Source organism: Trematomus bernacchii, unplaced genomic scaffold, assembly GCF_902827165.1.
Source record: "Trematomus bernacchii unplaced genomic scaffold, fTreBer1.1, whole genome shotgun sequence".
In the NCBI taxonomy this organism is placed as follows: Eukaryota; Metazoa; Chordata; class Actinopteri; order Perciformes; family Nototheniidae; genus Trematomus; species Trematomus bernacchii.
In genome coordinates this window covers 6,756,298-6,783,133 of record NW_022987698.1, presented here as the reverse complement: position 1 = coordinate 6,783,133, position 26,836 = coordinate 6,756,298, and the positions used below count along the sequence as shown (strand labels likewise).

The 26,836-nt window shown below is 40.0% G+C and overlaps 3 protein-coding genes across 4 annotated transcripts; 2 read left to right on the top strand and 1 right to left on the bottom strand.

Annotated features, from left to right (window-relative positions):
* Positions 1 to 885: 885 nt before the first annotated feature.
* npepl1 (aminopeptidase like 1) lies at positions 886 to 12,861 on the top strand. Its single transcript, XM_034139242.1, has 12 exons — positions 886 to 1,152; positions 2,339 to 2,524; positions 4,731 to 4,901; positions 5,042 to 5,131; positions 5,238 to 5,319; positions 5,462 to 5,604; positions 5,887 to 5,964; positions 6,052 to 6,152; positions 6,368 to 6,491; positions 6,665 to 6,841; positions 7,328 to 7,438; positions 11,983 to 12,861. The coding sequence occupies exons 1-12, from the start codon at positions 1,003 to 1,005 to the stop codon at positions 12,139 to 12,141; spliced, it is 1,572 nt and encodes a 523-aa protein (XP_033995133.1). The 5' UTR covers positions 886 to 1,002; the 3' UTR covers positions 12,142 to 12,861.
* A 1,103-nt stretch (positions 12,862 to 13,964) lies between these two features.
* ctsz (cathepsin Z) lies at positions 13,965 to 18,166 on the top strand. Of its 2 annotated transcripts, XR_004556612.1 has the most exons (7): positions 13,965 to 14,285; positions 15,186 to 15,349; positions 15,545 to 15,724; positions 15,969 to 16,119; positions 16,250 to 16,412; positions 17,002 to 17,298; positions 17,352 to 18,166. XR_004556612.1 is itself a non-coding variant. In XM_034139078.1 (6 exons), exons 1-6 carry the CDS (start codon positions 14,161 to 14,163, stop codon positions 17,125 to 17,127), a joined length of 909 nt encoding a protein of 302 aa, XP_033994969.1. In that variant the 5' UTR covers positions 13,965 to 14,160; the 3' UTR covers positions 17,128 to 18,166. The 2 variants fall into 2 exon arrangements, 1 of the variants encoding a protein (XP_033994969.1); XM_034139078.1 differs by having other exon boundaries at positions 17,002 to 18,166.
* Positions 18,167 to 19,930: 1,764 nt separating this feature from the next.
* Positions 19,931 to 26,609, bottom strand: nelfcd (negative elongation factor complex member C/D). The gene is made up of 15 exons (XM_034139524.1): positions 26,425 to 26,609; positions 25,323 to 25,429; positions 24,911 to 25,020; positions 24,674 to 24,783; positions 24,259 to 24,366; positions 23,629 to 23,781; positions 23,413 to 23,543; positions 23,120 to 23,285; positions 22,868 to 23,002; positions 22,173 to 22,312; positions 21,489 to 21,603; positions 21,309 to 21,404; positions 20,722 to 20,862; positions 20,477 to 20,606; positions 19,931 to 20,262 (listed from the first exon to the last, which is right to left on the bottom strand). The coding sequence occupies exons 1-15, from the start codon at positions 26,485 to 26,487 to the stop codon at positions 20,228 to 20,230; spliced, it is 1,740 nt and encodes a 579-aa protein (XP_033995415.1). The 5' UTR covers positions 26,488 to 26,609; the 3' UTR covers positions 19,931 to 20,227.
* Positions 26,610 to 26,836: the final 227 nt, after the last annotated feature.

Sequence of the window (26,836 nt, the reverse complement as noted above, 5' to 3'; positions counted from 1 at the left end):
TTTTTTACATATAATATATGATAATTGAGTTTGTCTGATTGAGACAGGTTCTAATAGTGTTTAGCATAACGTTTTGCTGATTGCTGAACAGATTTGCGGCTTACACATGGGTCATTTTATATCAATACACGTGTAAATATTTCCTAAAACCCACATTCCTCTGAATGCACGCCCAGTTTTACATATGACTATGGCTAAGATCAAACTAATAGTCAGAGTAGATTCTAAATTCATCTGGTAAACAAAACTGGTTTAGTTCTTAACTTGCTATAAAAATGAAAAATGTAAATACATGAAAACATCAAATTCTTCACAGCGTAACGTACTCCTGCAAAAATTAAGTTTGTGCTTTGGACCTTTGCAAGTTTCTTCACAATGAAGTTTGATAGGGCACAGCTCCTGAACTTTTAATTCAACTTTTAATACTGTTCATATTAATTTATCCTTTTTTTAAATTGTATTTTCTTTTATGTTAATCTTACCTGTACATATTTGTACAGTAGTTTTTGGAAATGTATATTTCTTGCTTGAATCCATTATTTGACATTTTTATTCCATTTTAAATTATCTTACTTTGTTTATGTTATCAGAATCGGAATTCGTTCATTCGTCCCACAAAAGGGACATTTACGTTGTAACAGCAAAGTATAGAGACGAAGAAAATAAAACACTATATTAAAAAAAAAGAAAAGGCATGCACATAGTATTTTTTAAATACAAAATTATCACAATTTACAGAAGTACACATTCAGGTAGTAATGCACCAAGACACTGAATCAAATTCCATGTAGGCTATGTGAGAAACTAGTTGGCAATAAACCAGATTCTTGATTCTGAAGAGGGGTTTTGCTTCATTTATATCTTGATGTAGTTGCTTCTTGTTGCCGGTAGAGGTAGATAAAGATTGCAGAAACGCTCAGCCGCCGTCACCGGTCCTCTGCACAGTGAACGGCAGTTGGTCTTCTTTACCATCAGCTAGCTACCCTTAGCTGTCTCCTAAAGATGGCGAACGTGGTGCTGGAGTTTAAGGCTTCAGCCGGGGACTCCGAGCCCCAGAGCCGCCCGGTGCTCATCATCGGACAGCAGAGCAACCTGCAGAAGGTCTCCTGGAGCCAAATCAAAGGGAAACTGCAGCCGGTCGTTAGCAAAGAGGTAACAATGAAGATGATTGGTTTGGTGACAGCTAATGTTAGCGCTATGCTAATCTAGTTGAATGAATGTAACGTGAACAACACGCTAGGGTTAACTATTCCCAGGAATATAACGCGAGTGAACCAGGTATTTAGACAATTAGATATAACAAAAAGCACTGGTGGAAGAGGAATTAAGACATTTTACTTTAAAAGTACCAATTACTACATTTAAATGCATACACACTCTGCAAAAGTGGAAAGAACAAAATGTATTTGGAGAACCGAAAGTAAGTAGGCTACTTATTATCTCGTAAATCTGGTTTCAGATTGTAATATTATTCGAGTTAAGCTTATTTCAGATTTATATTTTTATATATAATATTACTGAATTCAAATTCGTGTTGCCTTTTATGTGCACAGTCTCCTACATTTTCTTTACCATAGGTAAATATGGGGCCAATTTTAATTACTTTGTATACTGCTTGGTAGCCTAACATTAATGCCTAATGATGCATTTAGTTGTTTTGTAGTTTGTATAAATAATCAAAATTTACCAAGTAACTGAAATTAATTAATATTTGCATCTAAAACATAGTGGCGTATGAGTAAAAAGTAGCATTACATGTTAAAAAAATGTACTCTGGTAAAGAACAACTACATCACCAAATGTACACTAAGTACAATGAGTGAAAGCTTGTTTTGGGTGGCACTGACCGGTCTAGACCCTGTGCAAAGTCCTCCAAAGGTAATTGTTCAAAGGTGACAGCCAGTCTATAAAGTCTAAAGAGAGTGTCTGTTCTTCTCAATTTCCTCTGACAATGATTCACCAACATTATAGTTCTGCTTTTTGATTTTCCACATGGTTTATAACGTATGGTACCTGACTTTCTTATCCTTAACATTAATATACAGAAAGATGGTACAACTTAACATTCAAATGGATATAGAGCCAACTGGTATTATTTTTCAATATAAATCAATGTGCCAGTTATTTTTAGATACGCTGTTTATTCCACAAAAATTGTTTAATTGCCCCAAACAATTGTCCAAAGCCAAAAGAAAGCCATGAATGACTAATACAATGTTCTACTTATCTCTTTCTTTTCTATATTAGTGGTCCATATTTGCCTTTTCAAGTTTAAGTTTACTCTGAAACAATCCTTTAGTCAACTAATGTATTTCTGCTCCACTGTCTCTTTTCTCAGATCTGGCAGGCGGCTCTCAGTGGTTTGACCCCGAACCCCACGGACAGCTGCCCTCTGTACCTGAACCATGCTGCGGTGGCTGCCCTGCCTCCACGTGTCAGCAGGCACAACAGCCAGTCTTCGGCCAACTTTGTGTCCCGCCTGGTTCGCTCCAGCCTGCCTGGAGGAAACAACCGCTGTATTGTGGTCAGTATCTAAGGAATTGTATTTGTTCTTGCCTGTAACCTTATAGGATGAGGGTTTGTTTTCCTTTTCTCAGCTCACCCAAGACGTCAGGGAGGACTTTAGGCTGGATCAACTGGGTACCATCCTTTTTTATAGCCGTTTTCTCATATGCGTTCCGGAGAACCAGGTCCACATTGGCCCCACGCACACATAGTCACCATAAACAACCAGGTCTCATGCGGCTCCTTAAATTTGTCTGACAAAACGCTTAACCCTTACTGAGACAAGTTTCCGAATCTCTTTGTTTCTCCAGTTAGACATTCCAGTTTCCATCCAAGTAAATCACCATTCTTGACTTTTGGACGTTTGATTTCTTCTTGGCTTTACGCCATCCATGATAGAAAGGTCATCAACCTGCCCACTCCCTCGTGATGAATGCCCAGAGTACACGTGGCTCTATTTTCTTTTCCGTACATTACACAGACAGATTATGTTTTGATGATTGATTGCATACACAGGGTGCGTACGGGTGCTGGAAATCCTTGAAAATGCTTGAAATTGTACGAGGTGTTTTCAAGGTTTGAAAAGTGCTTGAATTTAGGGAATGGTGCTTGAATTTGGGATAAAGTGCTTGAAATTGTAAATGCTTTACCTCGCTTTTTAGATTAAAAGAAAATAAAGAAGTCGGAGCGCGCTTAATTGCTTCGCTTTTACATAAAACAGCTCCGCTCCGGCCTTCCCGCGCAATGCGCGTGACCGGCAAGTGTTTTTGTTACGTGTGTGACCTGGGCATTCTGATGAGAATGACAGTATGCCAGGAGGTTGCCGTTTCAACGAGCGTTGGCTAGCAGAAGACAAATACAAGCCATGGCTAAGACGAGGGTCAAGCGAAGCCCAAGAGTAGCCTCCTGCAAAGTGTGCAACAATAACGATGCGAGAGTCTGCGCTGACGAGCCACACACCACACGAAAGGTACGCCGTAGAGCATTTTAGATTAGGCTATCGTTGCATGTAAAATACATGACACTTTTCTCTGTGCGCGGCAAAACAAGCTCGCCAAAATGGCTTCACTAGTCTGGCAGTATTTTAAGTGTCCGAAAATGACAATAAAATAGCGGTATGCAACGTGTGTGTGAAGCAGAAATCCTGCAGCTCCACCCGCTGTGACGGACCGGTGAGCGGAGCAGAACACACATTAAGAGTTAGACCTAACACACTTAGCTTTTTTATCTACCTCTGGAACAAGCTAAACTAGTTATAAATATATTTATTCTTCACTGTCGGGTCGCTCATTACTGGATCAGTGAGCTGCAGGAGATACTGACGGGCTGTCAGGAGAGAGAGAGAGGGGGAGAGAGGAAAAGAGAGCGATATCGGTATCGGCCGATACTGATTCCGGCGATCGGCTCCAAAATTGGCGATCGGAGCATCCCTAATAATTGTATATGATATGTTTTATAATGATTGATCATGAAAGTGTTATCAAAGCTGGTAAAGTTGCAGCTAGTTTGAATGACTTTGTATACTACAGAGTAGCTTGTGAATTTACTCCAGGTGGAACTAAAGTCTGATTTAACACTTGATTATATTTCACATCATTCATCCACATCTGTAAAGTAACTAAAGGTATTAAATACATGTAGTGGAGTCAAAGTACACCATTTACCTCTGACTTGTGTTTACTGCCAACCTAAAAGTACCTCAAAAATAGTAATCAATAATATATTGAAAAGTTATTTGGCTGATTGTTTTATATTGGCTCAGCCAGGTTATATGGGATGCCCAGTCTACGTACAGATGGGTCACACATTTTGAAATATTAAACTTAGTTTTCTTTTCTAACATTTTTAATTTTTCATCCTCATGTAGAATGCTATTATGAAACACACATTTGGTTGTTTATAGCATAAAGAACATCTGATTTAATGTGAGGTAGGGAAATAATCATTTGAATATAAGTATGTGTATATAAATATGTAATTTACAACAGCTGTAAGATGCTTGAAAAGCTTGAAAATGCACCTTGAAAATGCTTGAAATGTGCTTGAATTTGACTTTGGAAAAGGTGTAAGAACCCTGCATACAGTTTTTCCCCTTGTTTTGACAATTTCAGGATTGCAGTGCATTTGTGAAGGGGCCTAAAACTCCCTCACTTGAATCCGTCTCATCCAGTGTAAGGGCAGCTTGTGTGACTTGTGTCTGATATGAGTGTCACTTCCCTCTCCAGATGGTGTGTGAGCGTTCAGATGTGTTTGCGTCCTCCTGTGCAATCGCCAGGGCCTTCCCCATTTTCTCTCGCCGCACCACTTCTTCACGCAGGGCTGAGAAGAAACACGTCACCGTGGAGATTATGATTGTCGGGGAGGAGAACAGTGCTCTGGATGTCGGACAACTTGAGGTACTTCTTGATGATGGTCCTTTTTTTTTTTTAACACAACCTTTTGAAGTCCTTAAAATGTGACTACTACTGTATACTTAGAAATAGCATGTTTTTGAACTGCAGCCTGCCATAGCTTAAGACTTATTTTTTATTTTCAGTGTCTCGCTAACGCTGCTCATGGAGTGCGGATGGCAGCTCGTATTGTGGACACACCATGCAATGAGATGAATACAGATCACTTCTTGGATGTAAGTAAACTGCATCTCTTTTGGAAATGTTGACCCTTGAACAAGAACATGGTTCTTTTTATTTTGCTTCAGCTGCCCCCGCTACAAACATTCATTTCTGTTTCAGGAGATCAAAGCTGTGGGAGCTGAGCTTGGAATAACTCCAGTGATCATTCGTGGAGAAGAGCTGAAACACAGAGGATTTGGAGGTACATTGTCTGTGATCATCTTATAACATGACATCTGACCTGTTGGAAAAACTGATTTACTGTATCTGGCCTTTTTATCTCAATGTTTTTTGTTGTAAATATACATTTAGATGTATCTGTTTTCTCTCTCTCTACCTTGTAGGTATCTATGGAGTGGGAAAGGCAGCAGAGCATCCTCCTGCACTGGCGGTCCTGAGCCACACTCCAGTAGGTGCGACCCAAACCATTGCATGGGTGGGCAAGGGCATCGTGTACGACACCGGAGGACTCAGCATCAAGGGAAAGGTAATCCTGTTTTTCCTCTGGAGAAGTGATTAAAAACCTCAGACACTGAAACGCGCGTGTTCAGCTTTTATTCTTGTATCAGTTATCTGTTTGCACATAGCTGCTGTTGCATACACCAGTTTATGTAGTGCCTTATGCAAATAGAACACTTGGGATATGGTTTTCTGATAAGTTTTTCTGACTCTGCTGGGTCCTTTTCTGGTCAATAAATGCTAGAAGTGCAGCCTTTTAAAATCCAAAATTAAATTCCCTTTTCCTCATAAATAAATGTTTTTCTTGTAGACCTCAATGCCAGGAATGAAGAGAGACTGTGGTGGAGCGGCTGCCATTTTGGGAGCATACAGAGCTACCATCAAACAGGTGAGCTTTCGGATCATCTGTCCCAGCTGTTCTGTCGCTCTGCAGCTCTTGAGTTGTTTTAATCAGAATATCCTCTCTTTGCGCCAGGGCTTTAAAGACAACCTCCATGCAGTGTTTTGCCTCGCAGAGAATGCAGTTGGACCTACAGCCACACGGCCTGATGATATCCATACTCTCTACTCTGGAAAGTGAGACTCTCTTTAATACTAATGTATCAAATGACATGATTTGAAAGTGCTGTCACGGTATGTGCTGTCATGAGCTGAACGGATTAGTCTTGTGACTCATCAGTCTTTTACACCATGATGGATATTATTTTACAAGCTATAACAAATCAACAGGAATAAATATGGGGTCTGGTATTTAAAAAAAAAGTGTCTTTTTGTGTGTTTTTATTTTCAAGGACAGTGGAGATCAATAACACTGATGCCGAGGGCAGGCTGGTGCTGGCTGATGGAGTGGTGTATGCCAGAAAAGACCTCTCTGCTGATATTATTCTGGACATGGCCACACTGACTGGGGCACAGGTGGGTGATAGTTTTGTTCAACCTTACATGGCAAGTATGAACTGGCGATTCAACCCCTATAACAGGAGAATAGATATCAAACATGTTAACCAACACAGCTCCTGAAAAGACGAAAACCATCAATCAACTTGACCTTCTAATAAGCTTTGTTGTTTGTTTGTTTTTACCTGCAGGGGATCTCCACAGGGAAGTACCATGCTGCGGTGATGACTAACAGTGAGAAGTGGGAGGTTGCATGCGTGCGTGCCGGCCGCAGCAGCGGAGATTTGGCCCACCCTCTGGTCTACTGCCCCGAGCTGCACTTCAGCGAGTTCACCTCTGCCATGGCTGACATGAAAAACTCTGTGGCAGTAAGTGACGGCATACTTTTTCCAAGGTTTTTGAAGCTCACCTCCTTATCTTTTGCTAAGTTTTGTTAACCCTCTCTACCGGCTTTCGCTGCTTGTTTAGTACAAATAAAGCCTACAACAATGTTTTTCTGTGGCCATATCAGAGCCATTCTGGAATATTTTGTGGTGGAACCTCTACTTTAAGGGCAACAAAAAAACCTTCAAACCTAAATTCATCTTACAGATCTTTGGAAATGTTCCATTAGAATGGTTCAGTGTAGATTATTATAGCAGGAAAAATAGCTATTTTTTAAATTATTCCATATTTAGCAGCTGAAAACAGTATTGTCCGCCATTATGGTATGAAAACTTAATGTATGGTTTAATCGATTATCAAAATGGTTTCCTAACTATAAGTGGACTAATTGTTGCGTCTCTAATTTCTAGTTGCATATATTCATTTGATGTTATCATGTATTGATGATCTTCCTTTTCTTGTTTTGTCAGGACCGGGAGAACGCCCAGAGCTCCTGTGCCGGACTCTTCATCGGCTCCCACCTGGGCTTTGATTGGCCAGGTGTCTGGGTCCATGTGGACATTGCCTCCCCCGTCCATGCTGTGAGTAACCATGCTTTGGTGTGCTGGGCTGACATTGGGCCATTAGTTAGGGATTTATTTATTTTGTACCTTGTTTGCATGCTTGTTCTCTGCTGCCTTCAACTGGCCTGATATTTCTTAAGCTGAATCATGCACCGCAGCAGAACAGAGGCCTGTACTACGAAGCCGGATTTTCCTAACCTGGATATGTTTGAGTTAGCCGGTTGGCCCAATCCAAAACATACGCGCTCTCGCTAAACTGTACTACGACGCTGGTTATCAAGTGGATCGCTCAAGCCAGCCGTGTCCTATCTAGTTAGGTGCGCGTTCACATGAAAGGGGTGGTATTTGGAGCATTCGACCAATCACAAACATGGACAAGCGTACTGACAGCGCAGCGTCATACTTCCTGAATGAAAAGTGAACTTTAATATTAGTCAAATATGAAGAAGTTAAACTTTAAACATCCATGACTTAAACACTTTATCCAGGATAAAAGCCACATAGCTGCACCTGCAAGGTGAATACAGCTGGTAAAAGAAAAAGCGTTTGAATGCGTACATTAACAGGTTTATGAAATCACTGCCCCGTCCAAGACACGAGTGGATCTGACTTTAATTACATTTGACTCGAGTGTTTCGTCAACTTAATGTGTTGCTTAAAATAATACTTCTGCATACAGTATGTGACACTGTGAGTGTTGCACGGCCAGATACGGCTCAAGAAGCTGACTCAAATAAGGAAATATATGATACATTATGATGTGATATCATGTGATATGAATGATAATGGGACACATCGACGTCTGCACTCACAGTGCCGCGGACTGTACTTAATGTTACTCTGATCCGGTTACTTATGCTGTGGCAGATATTTAAGTAAGCTTTCTTAACGCTAATGTTATAATAGTCAGATTGCTCTGAAGATGGGAGGGGATATTCTATTAATTTTCACGTTCACACAGTCAGTTGATTTTTGCCGGCCGTCTTTCCTGCAACGGCAGTTTTTCTGTATTTCCTCTATCCTGTAATATGAATTGATCGCTTTAAACTCCGCACACGGAGCTCTGATTGGTCAGCAGGCGGTGCTTTCACTGAGTTGATCTCTTAGCCTGCAACCTAACTATGGAGCTAATTTCCTGCCATAACTCCACAAACAAACTAAACAGGTTTTACTAATGCCTCATGATTCACTAACAAACACAATGTGGTTTGCAAATACAAAACACCATCTACAAACTAATGCATTTAGTTTTGCAAAGAAAAAACGTATCTACAACTACAACACTTTTTTTTACAGGTACAAAACTTTTTCTTCTCACGGCGGAATATTACTGCCAAAAGTCACGGGAGTGAGTCACGTGACTTTTGGCAGTAATATTCCGCCGTGAGAAGAAAAAGTTTTGTACTTGTAAAAAAAAGTGTTGTAGTTGTAAAAACAAGATTTGTACTTGTGTAAAAATGTGTGTACTTGTAAAACCTATGTTGAATTTGTCTCTGAAACATGATTTATTAGAAAAATGGTATGTGTTTATTTGATAGATACGTTTTTTCTTTGCAAAACTAAATGGATTAGTTTGTAGATGGTGTTTTGTATTTGCAAACCACATTGTGTTTGTTAGTGAATCATGAGGCATTAGTAAAACCTGTTTAGTTTGTTTGTGGAGTTATGGCAGGAAATTAGCTCCATACCTAACCTCCTCCCGAGGAGGTTAGCCGCTCAGCATAAGTTACCATGGAGATCTAGCCCGCTAAAAAGAGAACCAGCGTCGTAGGACCGGAAAGCCCGAGTTTTCCCTGAAGTCAGCCGGCTAAGCGAAAATCCAGCTTCGTAGTACAGGCCTCAGGAGTGACAAACCGATTTACATGTTGCTCTGTAACTTTGGAGTCTGTAAATATTGTTCAAACGTTGTCTGACTTGAGCTGCTGGTATTCTGTGCCAGATTTTGATGTGCACATATACCTACAGGGTCACGTTTACTTCTGATGTAAAACCTCTAGCCAATGTGCGAGGTCCTTAACAAAAGTCAGTGTAGTCTACTATAATATTACTTTTTCATGGCCTTTCTAAAGGCTTCTGGGACATTTGTGACATACTATACTGACTTTATCTGGGATAATACTACTGACCTCTTCCGACCTACAATTCCATTTCTTTTTATGACCCGAGTGTAACCAAAGCAAAACATATTGCATGTAATGTAATGGGTTCTTCTTTGGATTGTGCCAGTTGTTTTACTAGCATGGGCCAAGATGTTTTACCTGTAATCCTGCTGACAGACAAACCTCCTTGAAAGTTGTAATAGTTATAAAAAATGATCCAACGCTGTCCTGGGGCCTCATTTATAAAGGGATATACGCTCAAAAAATGGCGTACGCAAACGGGAGGGACGAGAAACTGTGACACCGTTGGCAGAAGGAAGAATGGAGAGAAATATGTGGAAATAATACCATAAATAAAATGTTACCTCATTTATCATATAGGCTATGAAGAATTCATTTTCAAACATTGATTAAAGCCAATCTTAAAATGATTAAACAAACGCCTGCTTGCGACTCCTCAGTGCACACAAAAACATAACTTGGAGAAATAAATAAATACGGATATGTTATTTAAAACCACCTCGAATATGTTGTGTTAATGTTATGAAATGTTTTCTCATTAATGATGCGGTAAGCAGGAGGACGTCTAAACTGACGCCGTTTTGCATTTCTATAGGTTGTAGATACGAGCATGGTTTTATATACTATCACGTTTAATCGTGTTTTATGCCGTTTGCCAAGACTTGATAAGTCGCTCGTAAAACACAGGAGGTATGGAAACTAAGAACACCATATGGGGTAAATTGTACAGCTAATATAACACAACACATTAGTTGTATTTCCTTTAACTGGTGGACTATGGATATATAGTTGCTGATCGACAGCTGGAACACAAACCACCAAATACAACAAAATAATTCAGATCCAGTAGTCATGACTCCACTCCGGAGGGATTCCCCGATCATTTCTTACAGTTTCTCATAGGGATGCTCCGATCGCCAATTTTGGGGCCGATCGCCGATCGCCAGAATCAGTATCTGCCGATACCGATCGCCGATCCGATCGAGTGGGCGGGGCCTAAATGGAAGATTTAAACATCACTTTAAATCTTCCATTTAAAGTGATGTTTAAAACTCAGTTAATGGGGCTCATTCACTGGAGCTTCCACAAACAACAATCAACTTAATTATTACATTCAAATTATGTATATTATTCAAGTTTACATTCACTTTGGATAATACCACGGGAGAAATGAGCAAGCGCTCTCTTTTCCTCTCTCTCCCTCTCTCTCTCCCTCTCTCTCTCCCCCTCTATCTCCCCCGCTCTCCCTCTCCTGACAGCCCGTCAGTATCGTCTCATGCAGCTCGCTGATCCAGTAATGTGTGAGGCCGACAGTGAAGAATAAACATATTTATAACTAGTTTAGCTTGTTCCAGAGGTAGATAAAATAGCTAAGTGTGTTAGGTCTAACTCTTGTGTGTTTCGCTCCGCTCACCGGTCCGTCACAGCGGGTGGAGCTGCAGGATTTCTGCTTCACACACACGTTGCATACCGCTATTTTACTGTCTTTTTCGGACACCTTAAAATAATGCCAGACCGGTGAAGCCATTTTGGCGAGCTTGTTTTGCCGCGCACAGAGAAAAGTGTCATGTATTTTACGTGATGCGATCGGCCCTCGCGATCGGCATGTTTAGAGAGCACCGATCGATCGGTAGAGAGTGAGTATCGGCAGATCTCGATCGGTGACCGATCGATCGGAGCATCCCTAGTTTCTCATCAAGGGGGTGTCTCCTGTCCCCGGTACAAACACACTGCATGAGGAAGGTTATGTGTATTTTTTTTTGTCATTAACCTTTTTCGGACCACTTATTTATTTATTTTGGTGACGATCCGACCTCCATGCTGCTACATGGTTCAAACTGCATCCACCAAACAATATGATTTATCTCGACCTTCCCAAAATAACCTAAATCTGACACGGTGTGAGATGTCTTTTTTAGCTGTTCGGTCGTAATTTCCTGCGATCTTCTTCATGCAGTCAGTCAAAATGAATGAATGAATGGGCGTTTCTTTGACTATTTATAGGCAAATGTGGGCGTTGCGTGAAGCCCGCAAAAGCTGCGCCGCATTTCGAGTCGATTGTGATTTATAAAGGGAAACGGGCGTAGGAAGTGCCGTACGCACTTCCCACGCCGGTACGCAATGTTTTGTGAATCGGAAAATTTCTGTACCTATTTTTTTGCTTTGTACTACGTAAGCAACCTTCCCACGTGAATCCTACGCAAGGCGTTATAAATGAGGCCCCTGGTCTTGTGATTTAGCTTGTAAAACAATAAGACTCATCACATGTACTGTAGTTAAGCCTGCAGTATATGTTCTTATCAGCAGTTCATTGTTTTTGTTAAATGTAACAAGGTCGGATGTCTCAGTCACATTAACCCATTAAGAAGATAACTTCAGGGTAAGTTTACAGTAAAGACGCTGAAACCTGAACCATGATTTGTCTGTATGTTGTCTCTGCAGGGGGAGCGTGCAACAGGATTTGGCGTTGCTTTGCTGATGGCCCTGTTTGGTCAGGCTTCAGATGACTCCATGCTGAACCAAGTGTCTCCTCTGGGTGCAGCCACCAACACGTCTGAAGACAAGATGGAGCGTGACTGCAAGAGGCGAAGACTGGTGTAGAACAAACAGCGGCCAACTCCACCAACCCTGATCATGACACACCCAATATCATACAGTTAAGAGTTAAATCATTTAAAACTGATTCAACTTCCTTTGTTTGACAATTCACTGAAAAGTTTGGTAAACCATCAGTAAATTGGGTGTGTAATACATGATAAAAAGCAGGCCCTTACTGGTATTTGTCCTCATTACTTAGCACTTGCTGCACTGATCAGCTCTATAGCTTCTTGATTTTTCAATTGCTCTTGATGAAATTGCATTGATTATAAAATCTTCATGAAAGAATAAATAAGAAATCTTAATTCTTTTTCAGCAGAGTATTTTGTAAATGTCCATCTTTTACTGTAAAGTTTTACCTTGTAAAACATACACCTTGTTTTTGCTATCCACCTCATCAGCAGGCATTGGTGTTATTGATACTTTAATGCAATCAAGAATTAAAGGTTTACATGTTCTTGTGAAAAATTGCTCGGTTTCTCTTTTTTGGTAACCACTGAACTTCATATTCACCCTGCTGATAATTGGGTTGTGTAATGTCTGGACCAATTTGAGGAGTGAGTGTTTACTGTGTCGGATGAGTTATTCAGACGTGCTTTGTCAGCACGAAATGCAAAAACAAGAAGTTAACTTTAAGTAAGTATTCAACAAATTCAAGCAAAAGTAGGTTTTTCCACCCTTGTGACAATCATGTTTTCCTTCAATAAAGGCAGTGCCAACTGACCTCTGTGCTTGTGAAGTAAAACTCACCAAAATGCTGACACACATATCTTGTGCATACAAGCTTTTAGGAAAACTTATTTTGCTGAGAGATTACATTTAAAGCACTCCTCACCTCACAAGTTTATTCTTCAAAATAACTTGTCAGTTTCCTCTCAGTTTTGCTGAAATCCTATTTTTATTAGACTATCTGTCAATGTCAATTTTGTTTGTAATTTGTTTTTAAATATATTGACTCCAAAACAACCAATTGGCATCAACTTTATGTGCAAGTGTTAGTTCTGAGAGTTTTCTGCAGGCATTTTTGTGATGGCAATATGTGGTTTGAAGACCTCAACATTTTACAGTTGGGATACAAATCTTTATAATGGTGAATTTCAAAGAACAGGTGTGAACAAAGTAAGGGCATAAAAGTGGTGACATAAAGTTTGCATTAAACTGAATGTCTACTATATTTTACATAACATTAGAAATATATTTTTGCCTTGTAAATGTAAGAATAAGGGTTTTGCCTTTCAGCAATTTCTTTGTAGTTTCCATAGCATGTGACCTAATGACTCCATATAACAATGTGGAATCGTTGACAACTACACTGGACAAATAGGACACACACCTTTTATGTGTGTTTTATTGCTTTTATACTTTATATGAAAATGTTGTATAAAAAAATCAGCAGTTTTTTTTTATTGAAATATATTAAATTGTTTCAATGTCACGTGACCCAGTGAATCAAACGAGCAAAAGAAGGATATACCAAATAAATGCAGCAAGTAGGATGCAACTCTTTTATTGGATTTAATTGATTTAATATTTTTTTTATGAAAGGCAATTCTGCATTTTTTTATTGAAACAACTATTTGTGGTTAAATTACTTCCATGTCATGTGAAGCGACTCGCACTCTTCAACAACATATAATTCTGCCCTAATTGTCTAGTGTTTATTGTTTATGTATAATTGTTTTGTAGCAGTATCTTTATATTAATTCCCTGTCTTGTAATGTACAAGATCCTTCTGCAACAAAAAAAACCTAACTTCCTGGTAAAGCATGTCGGATGTGATTTACTGTTCACATGACTGTGGTTCTGCAACAAAAAAAACTAACTTCCTCGTAAAGCATGTGGGATGTGATTTACTGTTCACATGACTGCAGTCTCGGTAGCGGTTTATGTTTATCAGCACAGAGTTCCTCCACAGACTCACTTACCGGCTTCGGTCTCTACCGTCTCTACCAGCGACACCTGAAAGCCTCCTCTCCCCGGTAACGAAAGCTTAACGACCGCCGGCCGCTGCTCGGTGCAAAGATGGCTCTGACCGGTTTAGTCCTCCTGTTTTCGGTCGTTCTGTCCTGTGTGAGCGCCGGAGTGTTTTTCAACCAGAAGCAGCCGTGTTATGTCCGCTCCCCGAGGAAACACGACTTCGGGCAGAAGTGAGTTCAAACTATCTGAGACATGTTTATAATAAGTTAGTTAAGGGTTATGGACACGGTAATGTATGTAGCTGGCTAGCTAACGTTAGCTAGAAATAGCTGTTGGTTGCTTCATAAAAATAAGGGAACTTCATATTATTGGCAGTTTAATAACAAGCCTCTGCTGAGGGACTCTTTATACAACGTTATGTAATGCAAATACTTGGGTGTAGGGAAATAAACAAAAGTAGCTGGAGAGTTATTTCGATTCAAATGGTTAGTTTTTGTTTACTATCATTCTTGTTTTTCTCTGAGTATCATTACTTGCAAGTACAATTAAACGAAATTAAACAATGATTGTAAGTGACTTTCATTTTTTGCATATCAACGAGTTATACTGAATCACAGGTTGAGGAAGTTAGCAGTTCAACCAAAGCAGTATCATTCTCAATCTTAATGAGGAAATGCATGGTGAAATGGCACAAATATACGTAAGAGGATTAGGGTCATATGAGAAAAATGATTTGGGATGTGACCAAAAGTAAAACAAAATGATTTCTGTATTCAAGCTCAGAATTCAGACTGTTTTCAGAACTGACTTTTGGTCACATCCTAAAAATAAATTATCATGTGGTCCTAGTCCTCTTCCGTACAAATCAGTTCCATTATTCCAGAAATCATTTTATGTCAATATGCTCCAGGAAATAGCCAAAGTAAAAATAAAAAAATCCCCAAATGGCAGATTTAAAATCACCTTGGACATTAAGCAACTGTTTTGGAATTGTATTTTTTAATATCATCCACCAAATAATTAATTGTGATAATAATCTGTAGATTAATACAAATATTAATCTTATTTGCAGTCCTAAATGTGTGTTGCTGCTACAGATCTAATGTATTTAACCACCTTTCCATTCACAGGACTGCTCCTCGTCCTCATGAGTATTTAAACATTTCTGAACTGCCCAAATCCTGGGACTGGAGGAACATCAATGGCACCAACTTTGTGAGCACGACCCGCAACCAGCACATCCCCCAGTACTGCGGCTCCTGCTGGGCCCATGGCAGCACCAGCGCCATGGCAGGTACGAATCAAATTGCTTTTCGGATCAGGGGCTCAATTATTTTGGGTTGGTGTAAAATAGCAGCTCCTCACATGACTCTTCAGACACATTTTAATATAGCATCGGAGTGCCACTTCCTCTTTGCACAGAAATGATTAACAGAAACTGCTCTGGTTTTCAGTAATTCTCATTTCTCTGTTTTTGCTGTGTCACCAGATCGTATTAACATCAAGAGGAAAGGAGCGTGGCCATCTGCTTATCTCTCGGTCCAGAATGTGGTGGACTGTGGGGACGCCGGCAGCTGCCACGGAGGAGACCACAGCGGAGTGTGGGAGTATGCGAACAAACATGGCATCCCAGATGAGACCTGCAACAACTACCAAGCTAAAGACCAGAGTAAATAACTTTATATTTTAATAGGTTAGACACACTGTTTCTCTTAAAATGTAAGTATTCACAGTCAATATGAATATTACCAAATCATTATGTCTAAAAGCAACCTATTACATTAGTAATTCCATATTAAGACACTTTCTGGGCCAATGAGGGTGATTCTGATTCTGAATTGTCTTTTGGTGCATGTTGACAACACTAACCTCCTAAGTCTGAGCTGTAACATGTTCTGTGTTTCTTTCTATAGAGTGCAAACCCTTCAATGAGTGTGGCACCTGCACCACCTTTGGAGTGTGCAACATTGTGAAGAACTACACCCTGTGGAAAGTGGACGATTTTGGAAATGTCAGCGGGAGGGAGAAGATGATGGCCGAGATCTACGCCAGAGGACCCGTCAGGTTTGAAACATTTTATTTCGGTAAACATTATGGCGTTGGCCTCATCCTTTTTTTTTTGCCTGGTTTCGTTGTGCAGTATTTCAACATCTTTCTGTTTTTATATTTAATCTGCTCTGTTTGTTTCCCCCAGCTGTGGAATAATGGCCACAGACACGTTGGATGCATACACCGGAGGTCTGTACATGGAATATCAGGAGGATCCTTACATCAACCACATCGTGTCAGTGGCAGGGTGGGGAGTGGAGAACGGTGTGGAATACTGGATTGTACGCAACTCCTGGGGAGAGCCATGGGTAAGTGTTGATCTAATGAAGAACTTCATACAGTGCAATAGGATGTCACTTAAAACCCTGAAAATCTTCTAAATTCAAGAACAAATATCATAGGTTTTATTTATTAAGAGATTAACAGGAAGCGCAGTTTATCAGTTACATTGAGACTGTGTGCATGTGGTTTAATCAAGTGTGACTAACAGTGGCCTGATCCTGGGCTTCCTTTAGCTAAACTCTGACGGCTGTTTTGTCCATAAAATGTCAAGAAAATACAAATTGGACTTTTTGTAGTGTACTTTTCCAAATTTGTGTTGACATCTTTAAATTCATTGTTGTTCAACTAACAAAACCAATATTTATTAAAGATATATCATTTGTAAAAACTCGAATGGCCCCACACTATGTCACCAAACTCTCTCTTTTGTTATTGATTTGACTGAGACCCGCAGTGGCAGACAATTACATATTGTTTGTTAAAGTTACTACCACTAACCAGCACAGCCTCACAATTGAGAAGCAAAAACTCTTAAGCATTTTTACTTGAAAAAGTATAATGATGATTGATCAATAATCCAAAATTGTGTCTGTTTCACCCCCCCCCTCTCCACAGGGAGAGAAGGGCTGGCTCAGGATCGTGACCAGCGCCTACAAGGGAGGAAGTGGAAGCTCCTACAACCTGGCGCTGGAGGAGGACTGCATGTACGGAGACCCAGTGGTCCCCAAGGGATATCTGTAGATGAACCAGCGTCACTTCACACTTCTCCCTGTCTCTGGTAGAGGGAAGGCTTTTATGTGTAAAAGTTGAAAAGGGAATATGTTCTGATTTTATTCACGAGGTCTATTTTCTACACTTGTTATCAGGGGATCAGAGTTCAGTGCCATGGTCTTCCAGCTGGACCTCAGACCTGCTTGAATCAACGTACCACAGATAGTGATTACAAATATACATTTATCAGAAGGGCTGAAACACATCATTGCTAATTTCTGCTAAATTCATGCTCAGCCTGCTGAAAAGCCATATTAGAGAGGGGAAAGATGCAAGACATTCTTCGGTTTACATCAAGAAGACTTGCTGTTTTTTTTTAGATAAGATAATGCAAGCTGACTCAGCCAAAGAACACAGCTTATAATTTGTCCTGCACTGCTCCAACACTGAATGTTTTTAGTGTGTGGTGTTTAAAGTGTGCCTTAAATGCACTGGCAGTTAAAGGTGGGGTAGGTAAGTTTGAGAAACCGGCTCGAGATACACTTTTTGTTATATTCCATGGAATGCTCTTAACATCCCGATAGCAATGAATATCTTAAGTGCTTTGACAAAAAATCCATAAAAAAGTCATCTGTGGAAGCCGTAGCGCTGTAAAAAGCCGTAGTACTGTAAAAAGCACGACCAATCAGTCGGCTAAAATAACTGGATGGCCTACCTGCCTGTCAGCATTCCATCTGTGCACAAACGTATCTCGTGCCCTCATTGGTCATGTGCGCGTTCGTGTGTGTTGGAGGAGGGGCTCTGTAAGGAAGTGGCAGATTTTTTCCGGCTGTGTATTTTCAAATTCTAGCGCACTCGAGCCGGTTTTCTCCAAAATTACCTACCCCACCTTTAAGAATACGTTGATATCATTTTCTTTTCACACAATCTAAACATTAAAAAAAAGGAAATGTTTTTTTAAACTGCCAATAAACACAACATTTAAACTGATGTTCCTCTCTTTACCTGATTCAAACATGTCTGTAAAATATGTCCTGTGGTGACTTTATTACACAGTTTACTGCATAGATGTCATTAACTGTCTTTATTTGTCCTCTTAATGTGTGGAGCCATAATCCATACTTGAGAAAAAGTTTTATGTGTTTCCAGGGGTTAAATTGGGATTTGATATGTGGGGGGGGCTCTGTATGGAGGTGCGAGAGGGGGGCGGAGGTCGAGGATCTCATTATTTGACCTTAAGGGATATACACTGTGGCCCTAAAGCAACTGCTCCATTATCTGTATCAAATGCACACATTGATGCCACCAAATGTCACAATAAAAATAGAAAGTACTACAAATAAACTGGAATTCATTTACATCTTAAATTATTAATATATATACATAAAAAAAGGTTTACAAATATCCAACCTTCAAATTGCTTTTTTAAATCAACACTACTCTGCACACTTGCTAAAGAACATTTGTGTGGAAATCTCAATTCATTTGTAGGGCTGCGTGAGTATGGCCAAAAGTATGGGAGTAAATCTCACTGTAAACTATTTAATCATCACCAAATTCTGTGTTATTATGACTGATCATAACTCAGCTTTATGCAGACATACATTTAGCATGGTGTACAGGGCCGGTTTTTGGCATAGGCGACATAGGCGGTCGCCTAGGGCGCCAGATCTGGGGGGGAAAAAAACCTTTTTGACTGTTTGCGCTCATCCTAATTTTCAGCCTTGATGTAACAACATTCATAATTAAGTAAAGGTAACACCCTTTTTACCCCGGTTACACTTTTCATTTGCCCTGTACGATGGGCGCTGTAAGTGATGAAATGGGGGGTGTTGGCTTATCAGGCGCCCGCAGCTCACAGCCAAAGTGGGCGTGGGAGCGAGCGAGAGAGATAAATGCAATTTATGTAAACAAATATTTCCAAGGCACTCCTTTATAAATATTTGGATAAACAGGTTTGAAATCATTTCAATGTATACTATAGGACAGTAAACCAAAAATATCGTTTAAAACTTGAGAGATATAAAAATATGCATAAATAAATTTTAACTAGGTAAAATAAGATATGAATGAACAACAAAAATAAAAGATACATTTATTTGTTATTGGCTATGGTAGGGTATTGGTTATGTTCACATATTTGATTATTAAAATGTAAACCGATCTTTTTCATATGGGTGTTTAGAGTTGTACCCCCTAGATCTAGTCTCTAGTAATGTGTGCTTAAAGTGCACCAGATTGAAGCATTTTACTTTACTTTACATTTTCAAACATGTCTACACACACACACACACACACACACACACACACACACACACACACACACACACACACACACACACACACACACACACACACACACACACACACACACACACACACACACACACACACACACACACACACACACACACACACACACACACACACACACACACACACACACACACACACACACACACACACACACACACACACACACACACACACACACACACACACACACACACACACACACACACACACGGTGCTGCAGCTCCTGATCGGAGCAGAGACACACGTTCACTAAGCGGAAAAACGATATCATGTCACAGAGATCTGCTATTTTAAAGTAAAGTCAACACATATCGACCCTAAATAAAGTCTATATTAAGAACGAGAGATGTTTTAACATATGGCTTAAACAAATGACAAATGAGCGAGGGTGATGACGTCAGAGCATCGTCCTATGTGCCGGGGCTGAGCCCCGGACAGCCCCGGCCCAATTTAACCCCTGTGTGTTTCCCAATGTTACGTTAATTATAAGACTGAAGAAAAAAGTAATGAAAGAAAGTACATATTTAAGATTTTATTTTAAAACTACTTGAGGCAACATAAAATATAGAAAAATCAAATATACAGGTGAAAAAGAAAATGTTTAGCTGCATCTTCAGAGGCTTCTCCTTCGACCAGTCTGTTCTCCATCAGCTCAGTGCCATTTTCCTGGTTGTTGCCCCGATAAAAAAGAAATCGTTCTCCTGGAAACACTGAACAGTCAGTCTCTGAGCTTTGTGCTTCAACCTCCAGCAGAGCGTTAGGTGAGAACAGATCTTCTCCCCGTTTGGTCTTTCTGCTTCAGTCTCCTCCAGTGTCAGTTTATCATGATGAAGTTTGATTTGCAATGAGCTGAAAAACAGGGAGTTTAAATTATATTCATGCACATATCTTTGCTTATACAGTAAGTTAACACATTTAAAACAGACGTTATTTTCCCAGTCTTTACTGTTTGTGTGAAAACCACCACCTTATTTTTGAGTACGTGCAAAGCTCTTGTTTGTTGATCATGGCGTCCTCACTTCATCAGATTATCCTTGAGTTAAAATGTTAGCAGGTCACTTACATATGAACTCTGCCACGGGGTCGTGCTCCCCCTCGATGCGGATTGTCCCTGCGATGCTGTCGTTCTCCAGGATGGGCAGGAAGAGCTGAACGAAGTCTGACGTGTAGGGAGGCGCGATCACATCCAGCACCTGCAGAGAGAAACATTTCAGTACCATCTGTTGGTTTGTTTGAACGCAAAGATTCTTTAAAATGGTGCAAAAGTTTCATTTAAAGACACTAATGGAGATCAGAAGCAGTCGTTACCTCAGTGACAAAATATCTAATGAGGGAGATGTCCGTGTTGAGTTTCTCCAGACATTTGCGGATGTAACCCACTACAGGCAGCACGTAGCCACGACTCAGCAGATGAACCATTCGGTCCAGCAGCGTCTTCTTCAACTCCAGCTGGGGGGGGGAACATTCACAGTTACAACATACTGCAGTAAGAAGCACTGACAACCCCAAAACAAAATAGAGATTAATAGTGAAGAGATTGCAAGGTTCAAGGTTCTTTATTAGTCATACGAACATAGCTACAGAGTAGTTATGTCGATAGAAATCTTAGGTCACAGGCTTCTCCAACAGTGCAACACAATAATACTATAATAATGCTGCAATAATAATGCAGCATCTCTTGGAATGTAAAGTCTGTTTGGATTACTGTGATTTATAGTCATTTACCAGAAATTCATGCTGTCTCCTATTTTCTGTTGTGATATAGCATATATAGACACAATAAGGGAAGTTTCACTAAAAAGGACATTGTTTTTGTATAGTTTTATGATAATATATTTTCACTGCTTGGTTTCGTTTTGGTTAACTTCATCACCGTTGCAGTAACACTAACTGACCTGCTCCATGACGTCCAGCTGAGAGTGCTCCGTCTCAAAGAGCTTGATGAGCAGCTGGAGGACCTGCGGGTGCAGCAGTTGGTGACACGTGCAGATCTGTGTGGAGGAAGCATTCATTTAGATTTAGCTGCTTACTGAAAGATAAAATGTTTAGGTGTGTGTATGGTAGTGATGCTGTACCTCGTCCAGTAGGGCTAAATGCACTGGAGTGTGGTCTGTCTGCAGCTGGAAGTACCGCGGCTCGGACACCGTCCAGTCCACCCATTTCAAAACCCCCATAGCAACCACTGGAAACCTGAACACATAAACAAAAAGTGAGAATGCCAATATATATTAATAATTTTGTATACAAATGAAAACACTTCTGTAGTGATAAGCATCTAAAAACGGTGGTAAAAGCTGTCACTGAATGCTTGATCTTAGTTTCCTGATTTAAATCATACTGTTTTTGTTTTTTTTAGGCGAAGTTCCTGCACAGCCGTCTCATTTTTCAAAAGATAGAAAACTGGTTTTACAAGTAACATGTTTATACTCAAAGTATTTAAATAGAGACAGTTTTGGAAATGGGACCAAAACTCATATAGTCGTATCAGATTATTTTTTTTATTATACTAAGCCTGTTGCGATGAGGAACCAAGTCCTTTAATAATATCTGGGGGATTATTGAAAACATCTTACATTTTTTTTCATTCAGTCCCTCATGAACTTCAATCTTTAATTTATTTACCAAACTACTGAAATTCTCCTTTTATAAATATTTCTTCCCCCAAAGCGATCATTATAAGTGTGTTTCGTCTCTTATATAACCCCTCCCTCCCTCTTTTACAATAATAACACGTTGCAGGGTCTCCGTGGTCTTCTCACCGGATGCACTGGTACAGCGTGCCCAGTTCAGCCACCAGCTCCGTGGCTCCTTTGTTCTCGTTGCAGCACAGGTTGTGCACGGTCTCGATGGCTTTAGAAGACGACTTCAGCTCATCTTTATTGATGTTCACTCGCTTGTTCTGTAGTTAAACAGAATGTTCAAAAAGAAAATAGATGAGAATTTTTAAAGGAAATAAGAAATGTACGATGAACAACCATAGCCAGTTAATCTAAAGAAAACAAAAAAACTGTTGTTTCTCTGTTGACAATTTTTTTCCAATGTGACCAATATCAGATTCCACTGTAAATTGGTCACAGCCCTGAACTGAGCAGCATGTTCCAAAAAAAGATAAACATGGAGACCGCTTTACTTTTTTATACTACGTGTCAGTTCCTCTCCACAAGACTCCCACAAGCGCATCATTGTAACTGACGTGGATCCAGAGTGATGTGAAAGTTGCATGCTCAAACTGAGGTTGCATTGCAAAAAAACAACAACCTGGATCTTATTATTAGGAACTCATATAAACGTGAAAAGATCAGATTGAATTTGTTATCAATAGATGACATGATAGAACAGATCTGATTTAATTATACAAAAAACCCATTTGGGCCACTTTAGCCTTCAGTCTGAACCTAGTTCAACAAGCTCTGACAACACAGACACATCAGCAGCTGTTCTCTGTTCTCTGTACCTTTTTCCACGTTTCCACCACACTGGCAGCGTAGGCCAGGATGTGGATGTATTTGTGTTTGTGGTCTTGGTTGATCTTTGATCCGGGCTTAAACAGTGACTGCATGAACAGGTCCAGAAAGGCAGGCACTCTGATCTATAGACGAGGAAGAATAATAAACATGTAATAATAATAAATATAATAATAAACATGTCAGCACCTTAAAGAGCATGTAGAGGAAACAGTTAGGGTAAAAACAAACTCCGTCCTCACCAGCTCCACAGGAGGCGGGTCCATGCTGCTGAACATCTTGAACAGAACGGTGATATCTGCAGGGTTCAGGGCTCCTTTAGAGAGCATGGCCCCCAGCGCCTGGCAGGCCCGAGGGTAGGCTGCCGCTGTGCCGAGCGCGAGGGTTATCTGACTGGCATCGTGACCTCTGTAACATAAACACAAACTTAGAATTAGTATCCAGATTTGAGAGGATTCTTGGTTGTATTCTACAAAATCATTCCGAATAACTATAATTTATACACCCTGAAACAATAGAAAACAGTTGAAGTTACCGCTCATGTGCCGACTTCTGCACCTCCTGTCCGATCCTACGAATAGCTGACCCGCCCTGCTCCTCCTGAGAGAGGATGGACATCATGGCCTGGGCGAACAGGTAGGTGTGCTCGCCGTGACAAACCATCTTCTGCAGGAGAGAGGAGGGAGAAACTCAGCAAAGACCATCACATGCAGCAAACAGAGGATTAGGAGATTAGATTTAGCAGCCTCACAGCAAATTCTGGCAGGTTCTTCTCCAGGTTTTCTTCTCCTCCGTCCATCAGCGTGGCCAAAGATGTCCTCAACACCCGGGAGAAAACCTCCAGCTGCTGGCAGGCTGTGGACACACTGGTGATCTCACCCTGATAGCCTGCGTCTGAGATGAGCTAAACACAAACACATGATGTCACATACAGACGCTTCTGAAAAGTGTTTTCAGGCATAAGAATGTAAAAAATAACAAAAACAAACAATGGTCCAACATTAATAAGAGGCAACGACACAGTGACTTTAGCTGCTGAACATATTGAGTCTTTATAGCGTTGAACTATCAAGTCATTGTATTTATTCATTAAACTATAGTTTAATCTGCAGAACAACATAATTTACGAGGATTCATCTAAAGCTGCCAGCATACAAATCTTCCATTTGTATATTTTTCAAAGAGTAAAACATTTATGATGATAATATCTTTAGCAAAACTTTAGATTAAGCATAATTCTGGAAGATTTAATTAAAATTATACATACATCTTTGGCACCAAACATTCATTTCCATTTATCTGATGAGGAAATTCAACAAATGCAACAGGGCCAGAAACTGCCTCACTGATACTCAAAGTATTACCCCTCATATGATCGTACCTTGACAGTGAAGTTAAGCATCAGGCAGTCTGGGTGAGCCTCTGCCAGCTTATAGAACAGATCTCTCCACGTGGTGTGAGCTATCATCTGCTCCAGCCAAGCAGGGGTCTGAAACACAAGACAGTGGATTGGTTTGGTTCATTAAAGCTGAACTTATATGTACTGTTTATCTATGTGTTAGCAACAGAGCATGTTAATTACTAACTGTATAAAAATACCAGATGTAAACATGTCGGAGTTTGCAAAAAATGCTTATTTACAACCTAGATGTTAAGATGTGATAAATACAGGAAACAAAAAAAAACAGAACTGGTCATTACAAGTGACAATATTCTGATGCAAATACACAAGAAAAAATGAGGAGACACTTTTTACACAACATCTTCAGGATGTGTGATCACTTGAGAAATCTCACCTCTCCCTCGACAGTGAAAATAGAATCAGCTTTCTGGGGGTCAAAGTGTTTTATCAGGAGACTCTTGAGGTGATTTTCTACTCGCTCTTGGACCTGAGCTGGCTCTACACCTGCAGTCAAAATAAAGAAATGACATATTAATGAATGGCAATCATTGACAAAGAAAGTAACAATCAGAGGGTGAAGATGAAGTTATTTCCCAGAAAATTCTGCAGGACCATGTAGCCTGACACCTACCCATCTGGATGAGCCACTCTGCCAGCAGGTTGACGGTCTGAGCCACAGCAGAGTAGTTTTCAGAGAGAAGCGCGATGACGTGTTCTGGAGAGCCTCCGGACTGGAAATATCTGAAAAGAATATGATTTCAATCGTTATAATCTCAGTGGGTCTTTAGGGTTGTTGTTTGATCTTACATTGGCCAACACAGAAGTACTCCTGTGCAGTGTTCAGTTATTTTGGGTTCTCATTCTCAGTTTAAAAGGTGTTGTGTGTTTTTAGGTAGGTTAGAATCTGGTTTATAGTCAGTGTTTTGGAGCTTTAAATTAAAAAAGAAAATAGAAAAAAATTGAATATTTAAAGCATTTAAAAAAAATCAAGAATCAAACTTGATAGAAGAAAAACACTATAGAATATGTGCAAAGGTGCTTACGTTTTGAGCGTGTTGAAGACGGCAGGCTCCATGATGTAATCCCTACTGGAGAATTTCTGCAGGCAATCTTCCTGGATTTTCCCATCATTTTCCCCTTCCACATATTCCTTCACAAATTAAAATCGATACATGAGTTTATGCTTCAATATTGGCTCTTGTGCTTACAGAAACATTCAAATTGGTAACAACATTGAGATGTCAGAGGAAGATTGACTAGTGCCGCATAAAAACACGTTATACATTATGTATACTGTTTTAGCATCATCAGGTTCAAATGTTGTTGAAAACGTTTTACTCTGTTGATTGTGCTCATTGACAGGGTGAACGTTTACTTAACGTCCACAAACAAAAGGGACTTTACTTAAGAACAATTATGGGGTGCTTCATGTTGCTCTTTATCTTTTACTGTTCAATGTGCAGGTGCAACATTAAACAGAGGCAGCAACTGACAAATATTTTCATTATCGATTAATCTGACAAGGCTTTACTTTAAACGTCAGAAAATAGTGAAAAATCTCCATCCCAGTATCTCATACTCCAACGGGATGTCTTTATGCCTTTTCTGACTTTTTGAATGAAAAATAACGAATAACAGATCAAAATAGTAGGTGGTTATTCTATTGATAATATATAATTGTTGCAGCTCTACATTAAACATAACCAATTCTAACTGTGAATTTGGAAATGTTTGCACAATTACAAATTGCTATGTTTAATGTAGAGCTGCAACAATTAGATTTGAATTAAGCTTTTACCGCAGGCTTTCAAATGTTAATCTGTACAACCCTAATACCATTTATGGTTACGCACAATAGTATAAATATAGTAAGGAACATGATAAATGATCTGTGCAACAATTAACGTGCAACTTTAGATTCCATTTCTCAAAAGTTAGTTAGCCTGTAGCCGGCTCAAAAAATGGAGAACATCTAATGAGTGCATCTGTGTTGTCATATCTTTTTACACATCACTTGTGTGTTAGCTGACCGGTAATGTGGCGTTGTCACAACAAACCAGTAGTTTGTGCAGCTGCAGAGAAGCTAATGTTGCTAAGCTAATGTTAGCTTAGTAACTGTGCTCTCTGGTCAGCAACAAGTCTCACCATGGGAGCCTCCCCCGTGCCCTCCCAGTCTCGGCCGCCTCCGCTGTAGTATTCCTCGTCCATGCTGGCGGGGGAGAAGTAGCGTTTAACTAGCTACAATAACCCAGCTGTAAATTATTCCAGACTTTATTTTTATCGCGGATGATGCTAGCTTGTTTAGCTAGCAAGCTAACAACAACAGGAGGAAAATGGCGAGTGAGTGAGCAACAGGCCACGCCCCCTGCTGTACACTAGTGTTTTCTTCCCTGAGTTCAGTCTGTAAGGCACCTCAGGCTAAACGCTTTTGTTTATAATCAAACAATTACACATGAACTATCCAACTTGTTTGGGCAAACCTTTAAATCAGGATCAAAACAAAAACAGAACAATACAACCATACATTAGTAATGCCAAAAGTGTACAGTTTAGACAT

Excerpts from the sequence above, each read along its gene's own strand:
- npepl1 (XM_034139242.1), top strand. The coding sequence starts at position 1,003 with ATGGCGAACGTGGTGCTGGAGTTTAAGGCTTCAGCCGGGGACTCCGAG. Across the intron at positions 1,153-2,338 it reads AGCCGGTCGTTAGCAAAGAG|ATCTGGCAGGCGGCTCTCAG; the intron begins GTAACAATGAAG and ends CTCTTTTCTCAG. Across the intron at positions 5,605-5,886 it reads GACTCAGCATCAAGGGAAAG|ACCTCAATGCCAGGAATGAA; the intron begins GTAATCCTGTTT and ends TTTTTCTTGTAG.
- ctsz (XM_034139078.1), top strand. The coding sequence starts at position 14,161 with ATGGCTCTGACCGGTTTAGTCCTCCTGTTTTCGGTCGTTCTGTCCTGT. Across the intron at positions 14,286-15,185 it reads AAACACGACTTCGGGCAGAA|GACTGCTCCTCGTCCTCATG; the intron begins GTGAGTTCAAAC and ends TTCCATTCACAG. Across the intron at positions 16,413-17,001 it reads ACTCCTGGGGAGAGCCATGG|GGAGAGAAGGGCTGGCTCAG; the intron begins GTAAGTGTTGAT and ends CCCTCTCCACAG.
- nelfcd (XM_034139524.1), bottom strand. The coding sequence starts at position 26,487 with ATGGACGAGGAATACTACAGCGGAGGCGGCCGAGACTGGGAGGGCACG. Across the intron at positions 21,604-22,172 it reads ACGCTGTACCAGTGCATCCG|GTTTCCAGTGGTTGCTATGG; the intron begins GTGAGAAGACCA and ends TTATGTGTTCAG. Across the intron at positions 20,607-20,721 it reads TTAGATATTTTGTCACTGAG|GTGCTGGATGTGATCGCGCC; the intron begins GTAACGACTGCT and ends TTCTCTCTGCAG.